The 19,168-nt window shown below is 36.9% G+C and overlaps 1 protein-coding gene across 2 annotated transcripts in view; it reads right to left on the reverse strand.

Moving 5' to 3' along the window:
• The window catches only part of GPR155 (G protein-coupled receptor 155), a 43,314-nt gene that overhangs the window by 22,631 nt on the left and 1,515 nt on the right, over nt 1-19,168 (reverse strand). For both annotated transcript variants that reach the window (XM_036075792.2, XM_036075793.2), the window contains exons 2-7: nt 15,811-16,307; nt 8,034-8,433; nt 6,122-6,287; nt 5,111-5,266; nt 3,030-3,113; nt 2,327-2,444 (exon numbers count right to left, since the gene is read on the reverse strand). In XM_036075792.2, the coding sequence (XP_035931685.1) occupies nt 2,327-2,444; nt 3,030-3,113; nt 5,111-5,266; nt 6,122-6,287; nt 8,034-8,433; nt 15,811-16,276 (1,390 nt within the window). In that variant the 5' untranslated portion in view covers nt 16,277-16,307. The remainder of the gene's footprint in view (nt 1-2,326; nt 2,445-3,029; nt 3,114-5,110; nt 5,267-6,121; nt 6,288-8,033; nt 8,434-15,810; nt 16,308-19,168) is intronic.

Genomic DNA, 19,168 nt, shown 5'->3' on the forward strand with positions numbered 1-19,168 from the left:
CTATAGTTCTAGGTTTTCAAAGTGCCAGGGAAAAAAGGTACACAACAGTGTGCCAACTGTTATGGTAGTGAGGGCACTCTTTGAAGTTCTAAAGGACATCATTCTTGCCTTATGCAAAGACTGATATACAAACAGGCTCAGGCTAGCCCTGGGTCTCTCTTGGGTTGCTGGCGGAAGCCGTGAGAGTTCCTGCTTGAATCAGTTAAACTCTTTGGGTCTCACTGAACTCATTTGAAAAATAAAGAACTTACACTACACCAGTGTTTCCAAAGTGTAAGGGACTATAGGTGGTATAAGGGTGAAATTTTTTGACTAGTTTTGTATTTATTTTAACATGTATGTGAAAAACTAGCACACGAAACCTGGGATTTTATTAATATAAGGCTCAATTTATTTAAGTAAAAAAAGTGAGTGAATTTTAAGGAAAAACAAAAAAAGGACAAGTGGCATGCAGATACGGCAAAAATTGTGAAGATGGTATGCAAATGAGTGAAACTGAAAATGGCTGAATAGCATGATTTAAAATGACACTTTAGGTCTAAAATTCTGTTACAGCATAATCTCACGGTTAAAGGACACCTTCACTGGGATCCAGGAATTCAGAACAAGGTCTCTGGAACACTTGGGGATTTTTGATACACTGATCTATTTGCTGCTCTCCTATTAATTAGCCTTAATAAACCTAGTATTGGAGATCAAATTGTCCATCTGTATCTGGAAAAAAAAAGTCTTCAGGCCCTTTTACTTGATATTTCCTGAAAACTCTAATGCTACCCAAGATGTGTCACTAGCTAGATCCCAAGATCTGACCTTTACTGCTCATCTGCCTGTACCCATATAACTTTGTCCCACATTTTTCCTTAAGTTCTTCTTTCCAGCTTAACTTAGGCAAAGGACCCCACAGGCATAACATCGCATGATGCAAATCGAAACTACCCCTCAAGCAATGGAGGAAGCAACAGGTGGCCCAGGCCACCCAGACCAGTTTGAGCAAAATCCCCAACTCGCACCTGTGCAGATGGACCATGGAGTGACCTCTGGGATGACCAACAGGCACATCTCCTTAAGGTGCATGTGTGACCTGATGCCCTCCTTGACACATATGATGACAAGGCTTCCCTATCTAAATATTCACCCTAACCGTAGACAAAAGGAACCCACTCACCCTTGCTCAGGGAGTCACAGTTTTGGAAGTTATTCCCCATGATCTCCTTATTTGCAGCAAATAAAGTCTCGTTTGTGCAACAACTCACTTGGTGTAGTTTCTACCTGTGGCTCACCAAGGAGCGAACTCATGTTGGTTTGGTTACAGATGCATGCCTTTAATAAGCACACACCTTCTCCTGTTTGCACTGAATTTTTCATTCTATAATTCCTCACCACATTGTTGCTTCACTTCAAAAGGCTATTGACTTAGATGAGCCCTGCTTTTGATCTTGAAGGCATGAAATCAAAGGCTTGTCCCTCGAAGCCACTTCCTGACACCTGCCTCCTAACAATGGTTATAACCAGCCCTACCATGCTACAGTTTCCTTTTATGTGCCATTGCATAGGTTCACATTTGTGGTATGAATGCAAAACAGCCACACAGAACATTTCGCAAGCAGAATGTACGCGTCCAAATTAAACACTATACTTCAAAATGACAATATGCTAAAATATTTGAATGTCTTTTTTGGAGCCAGTTGAAATGAGAAACAGTCTTTCTTACTGGGTACTCTTGTATTTCCATACCCTTTTATTCCTTAGTTTTCTTGTTCTCCTATAACCACTTCCCTTGCTGTTTAGTAATATAGTTCTTGTTGTTGACTGCCTACCGCACACCAGGCGTAAATACCCGTATCTCATTTAGTTCTCAAATAAGTCTGTAAGGTATGATAACCCAGTCTCACAGATGAGGAAACTGAGATGGCAAAAGTTAAGCTATCTGCTGGAGGCAGAGACAGAATTCTTCACTCAGTTCAGCTGCACTCTGATAGTGAGCTCTGGGACATACCTCACATGCCTCATACATCTCTGCCATTCTCTCCCTCCTTTCTCCACTTGCCTCTAGTACCTGATCTCTTGCTGTTTCCAAAAGGGAGCTGTGCTGACCGTGGCCAAGAGCCAAAGATTCCAAGGAAAAAGACCCATGTGACTGGAAAGCCCCTGCATCTGGGCAGAAATAGAGTACTATTTCTCTATACCGTGGAAACGGAACTTGGCTTTGCACACTGCCTGTCTAGTGAGCACAAGGGCCTGAGAGGATGCATTAGTCCTGGGTTATGAGCCTTCAAATAGCTTCTCACGATGGGAGACCTAAGTTTCCATTCATGATCCATCTTACCTGTCCACAGGTAGGTACTATAGAGGGAGCTGTACAATAAAACAAACACCAGAATTTGTCCAACAAAATTTTTTTCTTTAACGAAATTCCAGATCATCATTCCGGCACAGACAATAGACTGCAGAAAAAATTATTAACAAAGTCAGTCATATTCATGGGAATCAGACAACTGTTTTATTCATGGCAAATTCATTGTAATTATTCATTTTAAATTACTGCTGAGTAAGTATCATGCTAGCTATTCCAAAACTTCAAGTTTTAGGATAAAAGCCCTTCTTATAGTCTTTACCAGTGTACATATTCAACTGAAACAAACAGCATTTTAAATACTAACCCTATATTTAGTAATGGTTTACGTAAAAAAATGCTAAACCTCTTCCCATTATAACTTGAGACATGCGAAGATTTGACTAAAAGAATAAGATTGTGAGAGTTCAATTTTTAGTGATTCAGTTATTTCTATCAAAAAATGCAAAATTATCCCTGAATGCCACTATTAGCCTCAACTTTATACAGTTCAAGACCTATGGTGGTGTATAATAAGTTAGGGATAAATTAATGGTAATCAAGTTGTAATGGATTGCAATTGGTAAAAAATACTTTCGACTTTATAACTGGGAAAACCCAGCCACATAATTTTCTCCTCTATAGTAGAATAATCAATGAAAAAAGCATAGTTCTAAGTATCTGTATGTTTACTAACCTGAGCGATGAGTAAATTAGTTGTAAGCATATGAGGGAGCTGTTTATATTTCTTACTCAAAAGAAGAATAGCCAGAGACCAGATCTTAAAGACAAAAGGTTCAAAAGTTATTCAGGCTCCTTAACCTTCATAACTACTTATCAAATAATTCATTGATTAGCTTCTTTAAAGGATTCTCTTTATCTTGGTTCAGAAAGAAATTCCAATATTTTATTTACTTTAATCTGCCTAGTTCCCCAAAGAGTATTAAGGTAAATTACCATACCCAAAGAACAATAAATAGCACGGAGATGCAATAACATGGATGGACCTAGCAGGTATCATGCTAAGCGAAATAAGTCAGAGAAACACAAATACTATATATATGTGATTTCACTTCTATGTGGAGTCCGAATAACAAAGCAAATGAACAAACAAAGCAAAACAGAAACAGACTCATAGATACAGCAAACTGCTGGTCACCAGAAAGGGGAGGAGCTGGGTGGCAGGTGAAACAGAAGAGGCAGACTGAGAAGTACAATTATAAAACAAGTATGTTCTGGGGATGTAATGTACAGCATAGGGAACATGGTCAGTAACATTGTAACAACTTCGATTCGTGACAAATGGTACCTGGGCTTATCATGGGGATCATTTCAAAATGTATAAAATGCATAATGTACATCGAATAACTACGATGTACTCCTGAAACTAATAATTATATGTCATATATATTTTGGGGAAATCAAAGCATGGAGAGATCCTATCGTAAATTAACTCTTCAAAAATGACAGGGTTGGGACGCCTGGGTAGCTCAGTCAATTAAGTGTCTGCCTTCAGTTCAGGTCATGATCCCAGCGTCCTGGGATCGAGTCCCACATCCGGCTCCCTGCTCCGCGGGGAGTGTGCTTCTCCCTCTGCTTGCCGCTCCCCCTGCTTGTGCTCGCTTGCTCTCTCTCTCTCTCTGACAAATAAATAAATAAAATCTTTAAAAAAAATGACAGGGTCTTTAAGGACTAACGCCTTGATCAAGGCCATGTTCTAACTTCCCCTACCTTGGGTGGGGTAGGACACAGGCTCACAGTCAACTATTCAGGAAAAGATCTTTAGCGGGAGATGGAGTTACAGTGCATTCTTCTAAGTTTTCTTCTTTTGATTCCACCCTTGGCTCATGCGGTATCTCAATTCCAGGCAGTCTTACTTCAAACAATGCAGATAGCCCACCTCAAGACGAATTGTCTTGCATTCCTCTTATTTATAAGGATTGGGTTTCTATTCTCCCTCTAAAGTGGCCAGCTAAGTATGCTGGGTGATTTCCTTCTTTCTTCTTCCCACCCTATCAATCAAAATTTATATCATCTCTCTCCCTAGACTGTCCTCTTATCAAAGAGCACAAATTTTAAGAATATGTAACAGAAGTGAAATTTCCTAAAAATTACATTAATTACACATTTATTTGTTGTCCATATACATGTTCACCCCTGCCTCCTTCTTTTAACAGTAAAAGTTGTTTTTTTTTTTTTCCCAGCCAGAATACTGCTTGAATTCCATAAGCAAGTTGAGCTACAAGATACTCTAGTTGTCAAATGTTTAAGTATTTAATTTGAACTAGATTTCTCTCTCTTTTTTTTTCCTCCAGAAAGCTTCAGTAGCATTAAATGGGTGGTTGGACATCCCTCCCGACCCCATGATTCTACAATTAGCTAATACTAAGAGTATTCGTGGAGTGACTTGCCATTTGCAGATGCTTTTCACATATATTGTCATATGTAATCCTTTAAAAAACCCATGGAAACAGGTAAAATTTGTATCTCTATGTCCTAGCTGAGAAAACTGGAGCTTAGAAAGGCTGAGACATACAGCTAGTTTGTGATAGCGCTAAAAGCCAATCCAGGTCTGACTAAATCTCATGCCTTGTCTGCTCCACGACCCTAACTTTAAAAAGGAAAGACACAATTTTACATTTTATGGGCAGGCTTTAGCTTTCTCTATTGCATAAGAGATTTTTAAAATAGATTTTTAAATCCCTAACTTTCTGTTACCAAGCTATTTTCAAACTCATTCTGTGGTTTTCATTCATATTTACAGTGAAACGTACTTACCAAGGAGACAAGGCTGATAATACTTATATCAAAACTAACATTCTGGATGGCATACGCCAATGGCTTAGGGTCCATAGTGGGAAAGGTTAGTAACCAGGCAGAAACGTACATGATTGGTGCAGACACAAATGTGCTTATTACCATCCCTGAGGTTATCTGCAAAAAATGAAATCAAATTGAGAAAAGGGCCATAGTCTCAATTAAACAATGACCCCTAAATTTTAAATAGCCACAGCACACTAAGGCATTCTAAAATGAAAGCAAGAGTCAGTTCTCTAATACTATATTCCCCCTTTCTGAGAGTCCTTAAAAGAAAACACAGTTAAGTTCCTTTGGCTCCTCTTCCACTCTACGCTCAATTAACATTTGCACATAACCAGAACTAAACATCCCAAGCTGATGGTTATCTTAGGTTCTAGAAAGTAAACCATATTAATGATCTAATTAAACTGATGACCAGTTTCCTTCCACACTATTTCATAAAATACGGGGCAATAAAATCAATTTGAAAAAAAAATGACCAGGTAAACATTTTACAGATTAAATAACGGAACTAACCTTTGTTAAACAACTTAGTTCCTTCAGGTTATATTTCAAAAACATTTAATGCTATAGATAACATGTGCAATATGCTTAGACACTGTTAACAATTTGGTGTTAATTGATTTTAGCTATTTACTGCAATTGATTATGTGGTGTTTTGCATCTGGTGAATTAACAGTGAATGAAACAGATTTTTTTTTATCCAAAATTTCAAAAGTTACCATTCTATAAATAACCCTTAGGTTTCAGCAGAAGTACAACAATAAAATATTTAAAACTAAAAAAGACTAATGAAAAAAGGGATGACTTGGGAAAAGACCCCAGATTAAATAACTATGATGCTTCCTTATTTACAATGAAGTAGCTTTCACCTATCAAATTCTCATAAAAGAAGGCTGATCTCTGTGTTTTAAAATTTCATTTTTCTACTAACCATACAATCGAACTTAGAAAGTAGTATATACATACAATCTCTACTTCCATGTTGAACTGTGTTGCAAAGATAGCCACTCCTGGTGCTACAGGAAAGACACCATACAAAAATGCATAATTTGATAAACTTGTATGGTTCACTACACTGTCGCCCTTGTCCAAGAGTTCCACCATTTCTCTGCACAAAAGTGGCAGCACCAGGCTGAAAAAACAAGAAATGGGTCATTCACTTGATATCAAAGTACGCCGGTCCCCAAGGGGGCGATTGTTCTATTGAACTTGGCAGTAGGTTATTCTTCTTCTCCTGCCCAGAAGGTATATCTATTTGCATGCACCTATTCTCTGCATGCCTACTTGTGAACATTTTGAAAGAATCAAGAATTCAACTTGGAGCCACTTAGGTGTAACAATATTCTAAAAAAATGCTTTCAACATCAGGGATTCGGAGGAAAAAAACTCAGCTTTGGTTCTACAAATCATTTTCTCTCAAAAAAATGTTTAAAAGTTATAACTGTAGTTGCTGTTTCCTGTTTCCTCTACTAGAAAATTGAAATGTTAAAAGAAAAAAAAAAGATTGATAATCTGAGCAAACCTTTTTTTCAAGAAAATTACTAAACTTCTTTTTGGAAAGAACCCCTGATCTTTATTATGATTTGGGGTTTAAATGGTTCAGGTGTTGATAACAGTGCAGCTCGATTAGATTCTGAAAGCCAGTAGAAAAACAGGGCATCTTACAATTACCTCTTCATCACTGTAAAGACAAGGGTTTGGCAGAGGAATTGAAACAACCAAGCTAGAGCAGAAAAGTAGTGAAATCCAGACCTGCTGGAGAGTCAATTATTAAACAAATCCTTGAGGATTCCATAGAAAGAGCATATAAGGGAAGCTGAGCTAATGAAGCTTTCCTTTAAAAAGAACAAGGCCAGGGTTGGTAACATTGTCATAGTAGCACCTAGAGATATGCTCTAGTACGGAATAAAAAACTGCTCTTATCTGTATTTTTTAATTTAAAAAATAGATTAAAACATCTAATAGGGATCAAAGACACAGAAAAAAGATTTTTTTTAAGAAAAAACATTTTTAAAATGAGAATATTCAAATACTACTTGTAAGTTGAGGTTGACAATACTATTAACATTAGAACCATATTTATTACTGCGGCAATACTTAATACTTTGTTTCCAACGAACATAACACCACACCATAAATAATTTTTAAAAGTTATATTCATTTTTATTATTTTGAAAATATAGACACTATTTCATATTGCACCGCTTTCATGAATTTAACTGCCTATACAAGAACTAATTTCAATAGTTAAGTATGCCCCAAGTGCCTTGGGGTAGTGTCACAGTAAAATTATGTCACCTACACCATGAAGTATAACTCTATGGCTAATGAACTAAGCAAGCTGAAGAACTGTTAACTAAGGAACTAATAAAAACTTTATCTGATAGGCTAGGATTAGATAGTTGGTAATAATCATTTGCATGGACTTTCCTATTTAGGAAGTTCAATCACCCACTGAATTACAGAATATTTTCCCCAAATTCATGAAAAAAAGCTTCATTCAAAATTATTGTTTTCATCATGACCAATAGGGTTTTAAAAGATTTGGAAAAGTCAGAAATCCTATAAAATTTCCTTTAAAAATATGATCACACTGGGACATTAGGAGATATTAAGTAAAATTATATAAAAGTTAAGGGGAAACCAATCGTCTTTATCTTCTGGCAGTAAAATGGAAAGAATAACCTACACAGAATAAGGCAATAACCTTCTACAATATACCAACATCACATTTTCCTTTAAATCACAACTACTCAGTTAGGAGGGAGTATTACTATCAGATTACTTAAGGGAGAAAATAGTTGCAGACACATCTAATGAACTGGCTAAATAAGGCTTTCACAAAGTATAGTCCCCAAGTTAAATAAATGAAACTTACAGTTTAGCTGTGATGAGAAGAATTAGTACAACAAATGCTGACTTCTTCAGTTTCTTTATTTTTCCCACCATTGTAAGACCCAGATAAAATAGAGCTGCTCCAGAGAAAGAATTTGCAAGTCCATCAAGAAAATTTTCCATATATACGGGCACCTTCTGATCAAGAATAAAATTGAAGGCAATACCAATGAAAACCATAAATACTATTGGATTCTGTAATACACGCAGAAGTCCAAGTCCTACAATTTTCACTTTGTTTTGAGAAGCATTTTGAGTGTCTTTCCACTTCTGGATTTCACAGAAGATAAATCCTATAGGGTTCAACATCATAAGAGATATGGGCGCCACCAAGTAAATGTACTGGAGATATTCCGGGTATGTAGTTTGATATAAAGCTTCAACTGCAAAACACAAATTAAAACTGCTTTAAAAATGATTACCACGGAAATGCATTAATAAATTATGTACATAATGTTTTTCATAATTATACTGTAAATTAATATAAATAGTGCACAATGACCTCATTAGCCTACTTTGGAAAAGTAAATTTTAGTAATAAAGCTTATAAGGAAGAAAAGCACATTATATTAAATGATATTTAGCCTATAAAATGATAATCAACTTTAAAAAATTGTTAGTGAGGGGTGCCTGGGTGGCTCAGTCAGTTAAGCATCTGACTTCGGCTCAGGTCATGATCACAGGGTCTTAGAGGATAGAGCCCCATGGCAGGATCCCCACTCAGCAGGGAGTCTGCTTCTTCCTCTGCTCCTCCCCCCTCCTCTCTCTCCTTCTCTCTTAAATAAATAAAATCTTTAAAAAATATATTGTTTGTGAAACCCACTGATTTTTACTATGTAGAGGCTAAGACTAGTCTCAAAAAAAGGGCAGAATTGTAGAATTCTTAAAATTCCAAATACAAATCTAGTAAGGAATTAAACATTTAAGTAGTAATAGCAACAAGGTGGTTTGATTCCCTTGAGAGAGGTTTCACTGGAGTGGGGAACCAAAGCCACACTACAGGGGTGGAGGAGAGAGTAGGAGACAATGAATGAAATAATGAGCACTGAAGGGATAGAGTCCAATCTATCATGGAAAAGAAGTGAAGATGGCAGGTGGTTCTCAGATAAAAAGCAGAGGAGTCAGGCACTGGAGGTCCCTCCGAAGTCCAAAAATGATGAGTAGTCGGAAGGTCAGGAGTTCAGAGTAAGTCAGATAGTTGAACTATTGCGCTTAATATTTCTCAGATGCCTAGGTCCAGGATGAGTCGTGGGAGTTGGTGGCTGAAAGGGAGTAGAGGAAAACATCACTGGAGTTGGAGAAGTCAGGGACTGAGAAGGGAGAGGATTTAATGGGTAGTTCACATGGATGCTAAAGTCAAACAAGCTAATGGCAGGGGCACCTGGGTGGCTCAGTGGGTTAAGCATCTGCCTTTGGCTCAGGTCATGATCCCAGGCTCCTGGGATTGAGCCCCAGTGTCGGGCTCCCTGCTCAGTGGGGAGCCTCCTTCTCCCTCTCCCTCTGCCTGCTTTTCCCTCTCCCTCTGCCTGCCCCTCCCCCTGCTTGTACTCTCTGTCAAATAAAAACATAAAATCTTTAAAAAAAAAAAAGATAATGGCAAAACTTGGGGGTCAAGAAGATGACAATGAGTCAGATATTAAAGTCTTCACGAAATGAGGAGGAATGATCAGAATGAGGTCAGCAGATGACAGCAATGAGGATGAACAGACTAGGTAGGCAGTATGAACCCCAAAGAAGCAGTTCCTACAAAAGAGCAGAGAATAATGGTCCTCACAGAGGTACAGGTACGAGGTGGCTATGAGCAGGCCAGCTCAGTCTATATGCAGGATGCAGGTGAAGAGAAAATAAACAGCCTCCATTTGAGGGGAATGAGAAGGAATGAATGCCTTTAGGAAGACCCAGTGAAGATGCTGAAGAATTAGGAATGAAAAGGTGGATCTAAGGAATGTTTGGGAGTGGAATACAGTAGAGTCATGTCAGTGCACATTTAGCTAACACAAATTCAACTACACTCTCTTAGGAAAACACAAGATTCATTTTTTGCCCCCATAAGGCATGTTCCCAAATGCAAACTAAATACTTCACTTGTTCACTGAAGAAAAACAATGCTAGAGAAAAAAATCTGGCTGTGTTAGACTGTGAGAAATGGTACAATATACACAAAGTATGTGTGCTGTATTTTGTGGGTGACTTAAGGGATTTTTCGAGGATGTGACCATACATGATGACTTTAGAACCTAACCAGTCATAAAATAAGTCTCCTTGGAAGGCAGGTAGGTGGGTTGGATTAGATTTCTAGCTGTTTGTTGGTGGACATGACAGTTGGTGGCCTGGTCTTGGGTTGATCAGAGCAACTTGGAGCCTTGGAGTAAGCAACCTGGTCTCCAGGCACATTCTTGGCAATGAGTTTCAAAATTCAACCTAATACATACAAAGGACAATTCATAGATGATTGGAGGCTGAGAAAGAAAGATTAAAAACAAAACAAAAAAAAGAACAGCCACAGTCACTGCAAAGACAGAGGCAATCATGTGAAAAAATGTAAAAGATTAGATTTCTCAATTTACATTAAGATAAAGTTACACAGGTAGGAAAATATATTTGTTTACTTACTCAGGATACATAAGTTCAGTTAATGTCATGCACATGTCCTGTTAAAGTTATGTAACTAGATTATATAACCTTTAGAAGTCTACCTGGTTCTCATTAGCTAAAACCTACTTTTGTGTAGGATTCCATTCCCTTTTTTTTTCAGCTAAGCACATACAGGGGTCTATAATATCCCTGAAATGAAGCAGAGGCTAAACACAACATATTTGATTACATAAAATTTCACAAATTCTTTCCACTGACTTCCAAATTAGATATACGAGCTCTGTATCTCTTAGTGGTTTTCTTTCATGTTTCATAAGGTTTCATCTTTTAAGTAAAAAAAAAAAGCATCACTTTGGATAACTATTTCTAGACCGCTCCGCTCCTTCTGATCAGATATTCCATCTCTAAGAGAAAGGCTTCCATACCTGCCCACCACTCAATTTTTAAAATAGAGAATATATTTTGGAAAAGCCTTGTGTTTTCAATCTGAGTTCAAGAATTTTCCCAAGTGGCCAAAATAAAATGCATAAGGTGTTTCCTTTGACGACTTTAAGCTCACAAAGCCCCTTAGGTTAATGCCTTTTTCCAGAAATTTACTTTCCCGGCACTCTAGCACTTAATCACCATCTGAAAATGGACTTTAGATTATTTTAAAAGCTCAATGCAAATTTGAGCAGCAGTCTTTTATTATCTATGGCTAACCCACCACCAAGTCCTCTCTTCTTTCGCCAGATCTTTTCTTTTTTCTCCTCTTGAACCACTAGTCAAAAATCTCAAAATTGGATTAATGTGTTGACCAACTTATATTCTTTTGGTTTTTCTTGACCACTCCCTTGATCCATTTTATTCACTGCTGACAATATCATCTAAATCTGAACCTTCAAAACTTCTGATTTTCCCACCGTTCTCACCTCCCACAAGAACAGCTATAAAGCTGCTTTTTTGACATTCACAGTCCAGTCTCTGCAATGGGTCCCTTACTCAGTTCATCTCTCACTATTCCTTAGGGCAAAGCCTCCAGCAGTCAGTTTAATATCGCTGTTACACCGGACTAACACAGGGTTCATAATTACGAGTTCGACATGCTGATCATCATTCCCCAACTTCTTGAAGTCTCTCTTTTCTTACCTAAACCTTGCCTACAGTTTAAGGCCTGTCTCAGGTACCAATGCTTCCCCCCAGTCTTCAATCTCTGTCATGGACCTCCTTGCCTCTGGATGGCTCTGGCGCCTTGTTTCCTATTAGTGCTCCCTCATCCCATTCTAAGTTCCTTGAAGGCATCACTTCAGAGCCCCCAGGCCCCAGCACAGGGCTGAGCAAATCTGAAAATACTTGCTGAATGCAATTAGCACATCAATGAATGTCAAAGTTTTCAAAGTAAAAATGTATTTTGTAACACACAGCAATTTATATCTAATTGTTCTCTCTTAGACTTGTTTCTTTTTATACCCTTTTTTTTTCTTTTTTCCCATTCTGAATATTTATAAAGCAGGTTACTAGTAGGGCATTTTGAGTCAGGTGAACAGGTATATGAAGGTAAAAAAGGTACAATCTAGTGGGAGAGCAAAAATTGGGAATAAGTAAATAATGGTCAAATCACAAGAAGAACAGGGTTTAATGTGGAAATTTCAATCCACTTCTGCCACTCGTTTGCATAATTAAAGTTACAATATTTATCTATGAATTGGCAGTGCTTTAATTACCAATCAAAAGATGGTTTTTCAAATATGAAAGACATATATGAAAGCAGTGACCTATACTAACAAATTAGATTTATAATGATTATATCAACTATTAAGTTCTAATTAATTAACACTTACAAATAAAGCTCTTGGGGGGAGGAGAGAATCCTACTATGAGGAACTAAAAGACAAAATTAGCCACCCACTGTGCCTCCTATTTTGATTCCTGCCGGGCTTCAATTCCTAGCAAACAACACAAAGACCCAGACATGATCATTCTATTATTTAATGGCATATAGTTAAACGCTTCATTTCCTTTCTGTTTACAGCTCAAGCACTAGAACATAATTATGATTAGTCAGGGTACTTATGCTATCAGCATTGTTTGAAGAATAAATTATAGGACTTAAATATGCCTTATTAGTATCTTTTAACGACAGAGGTAGGGAACCACTCTGGTTTTCTGAAATCAACATTTCACCTTGGTAGATTCTTGGTTTCTTCTTGAACTCGTATTTCTTAAAGTTACCTTTGAAAAGAATTGCTCTAAAAAATAGCGAGCTTCTCTATTAGTCTGTTAAATGCACTGTAGCATTCTGCTACTTGAATATAGATAAATCATTTTAACATAAGTTCATAGGCTGTTATAATTGGCATAATATAGAGAAAAAGGAAAAATGAATGTCTTTTTTCTTTATTCATTAACTTATCTGCCTTCTCCCAAGTCACCCGTATATTGGACTGATATTTTGGAACAAAAGCAGTCTTAAAAAGGACATTTCTCATAAGCTATGATGCTTATCTGTTAACAAGAGAGTGGGAATTCCTGGGAGACATCACATAACAAACAGAAAGAAAGGGTCTTCTCTCTAGAGACACAGTCTTCTCTGTTCATCCCGAGAAAGCCCAGAAGGCAGATGGGCATGGGCAGCAATAATAAATAAGCTCATCGGAGCAGATACACAGCCCTACAGCTCTGTACCACACCTTCCAATCTGCAGATATGTGAGAAAGCACTTCTGCGTATACTGTTGGTTTCTGGTAAGGTTATTGTCTACAACCTAATACTACAAGAGCTCTTAAATTATTTGTAATTTAAAAACAAAAAATGACAACTCAAAATTTACAAGGATAATCATCAGGGAAATTGGACTAGCACACTGCTGGGAACATGATTATTACCAGTTTCAGTGATCCAAGGTGGGACATTAAAAAAAAACAGTGATGAAAATAGCTGACTACATTTTTGATTTGGAGATTCTGCCTTAACATGAAAATGCGTAAGCTCATCTAATAGGTCTTTTTCCACTGCTACTCATTTTATGGAATACCTTTAGAATAATATAAAGATAAAAAAAATCTTTGATTCGCTCTGCTATTAATGGGTTACAGGCTAGTTAGGTCTTGTAAAGATTAAATGGGCATGTTACATAACTGTGTGGCATAAGAGAATGCCTAGGATTTAGAACCAAAAGACCTAGGTTTGGATCTCAGTCACATTAGCTGTGTGACCTGGGATAGACAATTAAATCTCTGTAAGCCACTCTCCTTATTTGAAAATGAGGATTAAAAATATCTGTCCTACCTCAGATAAGTATATCTATAAGAAAATACTCTATAAAGTATAAAGTTACAAATGTTAGTTCTGTTTAGTTGTGGACTTACTAATCTATGAGAACATGAAACTATATATAGTTTAGCCTAAATTAAGATAATGTAATATTTGTTAAATACTTAACACTATGATACTGAGCCACTTATAAGGTCTTTATGCCATAAATACCTTCACAAATTTACATTACTAATGCTCCCGAGGAGATGGACTTTTATTTCCAAAGTCTTTTATTGCCAAAGTCTTTATTTAAATGCTTGGTTCATTCTTAATTTTAAAATTCAATAACCTTAAAGGAACACCTTTACAGTTACTATTTATAGTTCAGTCATCTAAGAGCCCAGTTTTTCCTCTCTCATAAACCTGCTTCACTCAGAGTTATTTAATTTCTAAGATTTAGCTCCATTTCTGGTAAGCAAGATGGAGGAGGGTCAAAGGAGGAGAAAAAGGAAAAGTATACACAGTAGAATCCTTTTGGTGCCAGAGGTGAAATAATTAACAGTTTCAGTCGGGGGGGGGGGGAGAGTTTTAAAACTACTGAATAAGGAATCTGAAAGTTAATGGTAGTTTCCAGTTGTCCACTTCAATAAATTTCTTTCAGTCTCTGCTCAGAAGATATACCATCAGAGAGGCCTTTATTGACCCCCTACATCAAATAGTACCTCCTCATTCCTAGCCCTCTATACAACTTTATTTTTATGGTCCTTGTCATTACCTGATATTATTTTAATGTTTATTTTATTTTCACATTAAAATGGAAGTCAATATGTATGAGAACTTTGTTGACAGGTGTATTCCCAGCAGGTAGCACAATCATTGGTATGTAACAGGTCCCTATGAAGGAGTGAATGAATGTATGACTATGTCCATAATATTCAGGTCCTCACATCATGATACATGGTCAAAGCACAGCATAAACTTTAATTTAAAAATAAAAATATAAAAAGTAGCTACTAAGTAGTTATGTACTTAGGGTGTTCTGGAAAAAAGAATACGTTCAAGATAGCTCAACATCCCAAATTGGTATGTTTTATCAGGAAAACACACATAGAAACATAAATTTAGGCTGCTTAAAGAGTTGGAAAGGTTAAGAAGGAAATGTTGAAAAGGTAAAAAGCCCTCAATATTTTCATTCTTACACAAGAAATTAACTTCAACTGAAGTACACTGACATTTTGAATAATAAGCTCAACAACAAGATTTAATGTAAAACAATATATATTCTAGATGGTAAGAAAAATGAGGGAGGAAAAAAAGTCATTCATAAATTTCCACTGCTAACATTTAATAACTATTTTTATACAGACATATGTCTATCTTTCTTATATAATTTAAATCAGAATCTGATCCCTTCTGGAACCTGAACTTCTTTCGTGTGATTGCTGAGAAGAAAAAGAATATATTAGAAAGATGATTTATAAAGTTTATTTAGGTATGACTATTTATTTTAGGTCGACATTTGAAAGAGCTTCAAACTCTGAAGTTGAGGAAAAAATAGAATTCATCCTAAGGTAAGAAATATTTTAGAAAAAATATGAGAGATTTTTTTAATTTTATTTTTTTTTTAAGAGTTATTCACTTTTGGGGGTAGGCATTGTGGGTGGTACAGAGTACAGAGATTTGGAATGAGGCTTGTGATTTTTTTTTTTTAAGTAAACTCTACCCCCAATATGGGGCTCGAATTCACGGGCCCCAAGGTCAAGAGCCACATGCTTTACCAACTGAGCCAGCCAGGTGCCCCAAAAGAATTTTTTTAGATATAAGTAAATATCTATCACTAACAAATGTCTAAATAAATTAAAGGATTAAATTTTGCTACTTCATAAAACACCTGAATTTTTTAAAAACTTGAAAAATAAAAAATAACTTACCTATAGGATATCCCAATGCAAAGTCATTACTTTGTGTAGCAAAAATAGGGAATAGTCCAGCTTTGCTAAATCGACTGTCAGGACTGGCAACCAATAAGGTTAATACACATACAATGAAAAATACAGAAGCTTTGGCAATCAAGATACTATATAGGAAAGACCAATCCACATTGGAAAAATTAAGTACAACCATATTTTTGAATAATAAAGCTGGAAGTGCAAATCTGGAGACAAAATTTCCTAGTCCTTTGGCCTGTGTTGATGTTATGACATTGGCTCTTCCTGCTATGTAGCCACAAAGGACTATGCCAAAACATTCTAGTAAGGCTGGAAAAAGCCTTGTTATTGACATTGAAGGTGGGTCATTAGTGGAATTAAATCTATTCATTACTGTTGAGGACAAAGTCTTGGTCATATTGACTGCAATGGTTAAGTTCTCTGCAGGTAAATCAGAAAAAGAATCCATTTTCTTTCACCCTCCAACTCCAACCAGATCTCTGGAAAGAAAGGAAGAAAGATTCAGTGTGACAATCAACAATGAGAAGAATTCTAGTTGAAAGCATACACTGTACACTGGCAAACCTAGACTTATCAAGTGGCCAAATAAATACATATACTTTCTTCAACAACCACCAGAGAAAAATACAATGAAAAAAAAAGGGTGAGAGTGTTTGCTAACAATAACCTCTTTACTCTCAAAGGTGGGTCAGCCCAAAACATTTATGTTGCTCTTCTATTTTCAGTATCAGACATGAATAAAATAAGATCCACAAATATGACAGTTGCAGGGATACCCCCTGGCTCTCTCCCATGATCCAAACTTGAGCTCCACCTAGTGGGTAAGAGCATGGGGCCCACAGAGCCTCTCCTGAATGTCCACCTGCATCCAAATTCTCTGGAAATTTCAGTGCTCAAGACTACATACCAGATAGGAGAGTCCTGTCTAGCCTGTGGTCATACCTGAGTAGAGGACAGGAAGAAGCGTTTAGTAGACTATCACACAGCAACTTTATTTTTTATTTTTATTTATTTATTTTTTTAAAGATTTTTATTTATTTTTTGACAGAGAGAGAGACAGCGAGAGAGGGAACACAAGCAGGGGGAGCCGGAGAGGGAGAAGCAGGCTTCCCGCGGAGCAGGGAGCCCGATGCGGGGCTCGATCCCAGAACCCTGGGATCATGACCTGAGCCGAAAGCAGACGCTTAATGACTGAGCCACCCAGGCGCCCCTATCACATAGCAACTTTATCCAGTAACTTTCCTCATCTGTGAAATGGCAATAATAATACCTACCTCACTGGGACTTGAGATTATTCAAGTCCTTATAATCACACCCGGCACAAAGTAATCACTTAACAACAGTTAAATACAACTTTTGGTAGCCCATAAAAGAGAATGAAAGAAAAAATGACGGCATCCCACCAGGCTACCCTTAGCTCCATTTAGAGTGGTCTCATATATTTGCCTTCTTGAATGCCCCATAGTCCCTTTGTGTCACAGGGACTTTGTACATGCAGTTCAGTGTAAAATGTTCTCTTCTCTACTTGCCACTGTCTATATAATAACATCTATTCACCCTCTAAATCATATAGGTCAGGAGTTGTTTTACCACATAAGGCTTCACTAACCCCATAGCTAGGTCTTTCTTAAATAGAATCATGTTCCTTACCTGTGGGCTACTTTTCTCAGTTTGTAATTATACTATGCATTAGAGTGACTATTTGATTTATGTCTATCTCTTTCACTAGACCTTAAGTGCCACAGAAGTAGGGACTCTGCATGTTTTTGCTCACTGTTGTATCCCTAACACCTAGCACGGTGCCTGACACACAGGAGGCACTAATAGATATGTTAGAGTTTACATATATATATACATACGTGTGTGTATATTATATAATTAATTATGTAATGATGAATGACTAAAATACTAATCTGCTCTTAAACCTTTCACCTTTTAGTGGATCAATGTTCTCCTTTAGGAACTATCTAGGTCATGGACAGAAAACTTTTCTTCCTGAATGATAAAGTATTCTAAGTTTTTCACTATAGCAACAGGCCCAAGACCACAAGGTGTGTTCTAAAATGTCCTAAAGCTGTTCATAAATGTTTAAGAACACAAAATGTGTTGTAAAATGTTCTAAAGATGTTCAGAAAATGCTAGAGCAAGAAAATATGTTATGCTAGCATTACAATACTTATCAGACTCCCTTCTTGCTGCCAGGGACACAATGAATATGAGGTTTGGGCAACTTTGCAACTAATCAGCTTTAATTAGTAGCTTGAAATTAATATGGTGACAACTGCCAATTTCTAAGTGATTATTCTGGGTTGACCATCTAAAGTGGCCTTATATAAGGTAGAAAGTAAAAATGCCCATGATTCCTGAAATTTACAATGCCAATGGGTAAGTTTTCAAACACCCACATGACATAATAAAGACTCAGCAGGCCAGAGACCAGCAACAACTGATACACGGGGTGTGGACATGATAATTTTCTCTGTGCTACCCTCTTATAAACTGAACCATTTAAAAACCTTACATTTAATCTGGATCAGGACAAGTATTTTTCTACCAGGATTAGATAGGAGTGGTTAATATACACAAAACTAGAATAATCACATACTTGAAGTTTACCAAATAAGCATCAAATTATATCCTGGGAAAGCTAATGGTTGGGATAGGTACCATTATTTGAAGTAAGGAGCTGATAAACAAGGGTGTTAAACATTTGGAGCCCCTAACAGGTACGGACTTGAAAAGGCAATGCTAAAGAATAAGGTGATAAACTTGTCCAGCCTTATGTTATTTCTTTAAAGTACCCCATATTTGTTTGCCTGGAATATTAGTAACTCATACTGCTCACTACCCCTTATTTGTACCACACTCACAAATCAATGTATTACAATAATTTTTTAACCAACAGTTTTAACTAAAATAGTGGTAGTTCACTGAAAAGAGTCAAATAGACCTGAACCCAGTTTGGGGACTTATAACTTATCAACTCTTTGGGCAAGTTAAATATCCCCTCTGAACCTCAGCTTCTTCAACTATAAAATGAGAGTAAAAACCTCCTTGAAGGTCTATTGTGAGGATTGGAGACCTCATACACAGCTTTTCACAGAGTAGGTCTTTAAGAAATGGTAGCAACTGCTATTAGGAGTGTGGTCATAATGAGAATGGTAACAAATTAAATATAATTCATTGTCTTATGCCCCTTCTTCAAACGTGGTATTAAAGATTCTCCACCTAAAATAGAGAGATGGGATGGGTCATAGGTTACCAGCTTTTGTTTCATACCAAACAACTAAGAGGAGTTCAATTTAATTCAGTTTGATCTTAAGTCGTTTTTACCAGGGAA

The sequence above is a fragment of the Halichoerus grypus genome, chromosome 4, assembly GCF_964656455.1.
Source record: "Halichoerus grypus chromosome 4, mHalGry1.hap1.1, whole genome shotgun sequence".
Classification (NCBI taxonomy): domain Eukaryota; kingdom Metazoa; phylum Chordata; class Mammalia; order Carnivora; family Phocidae; genus Halichoerus; species Halichoerus grypus.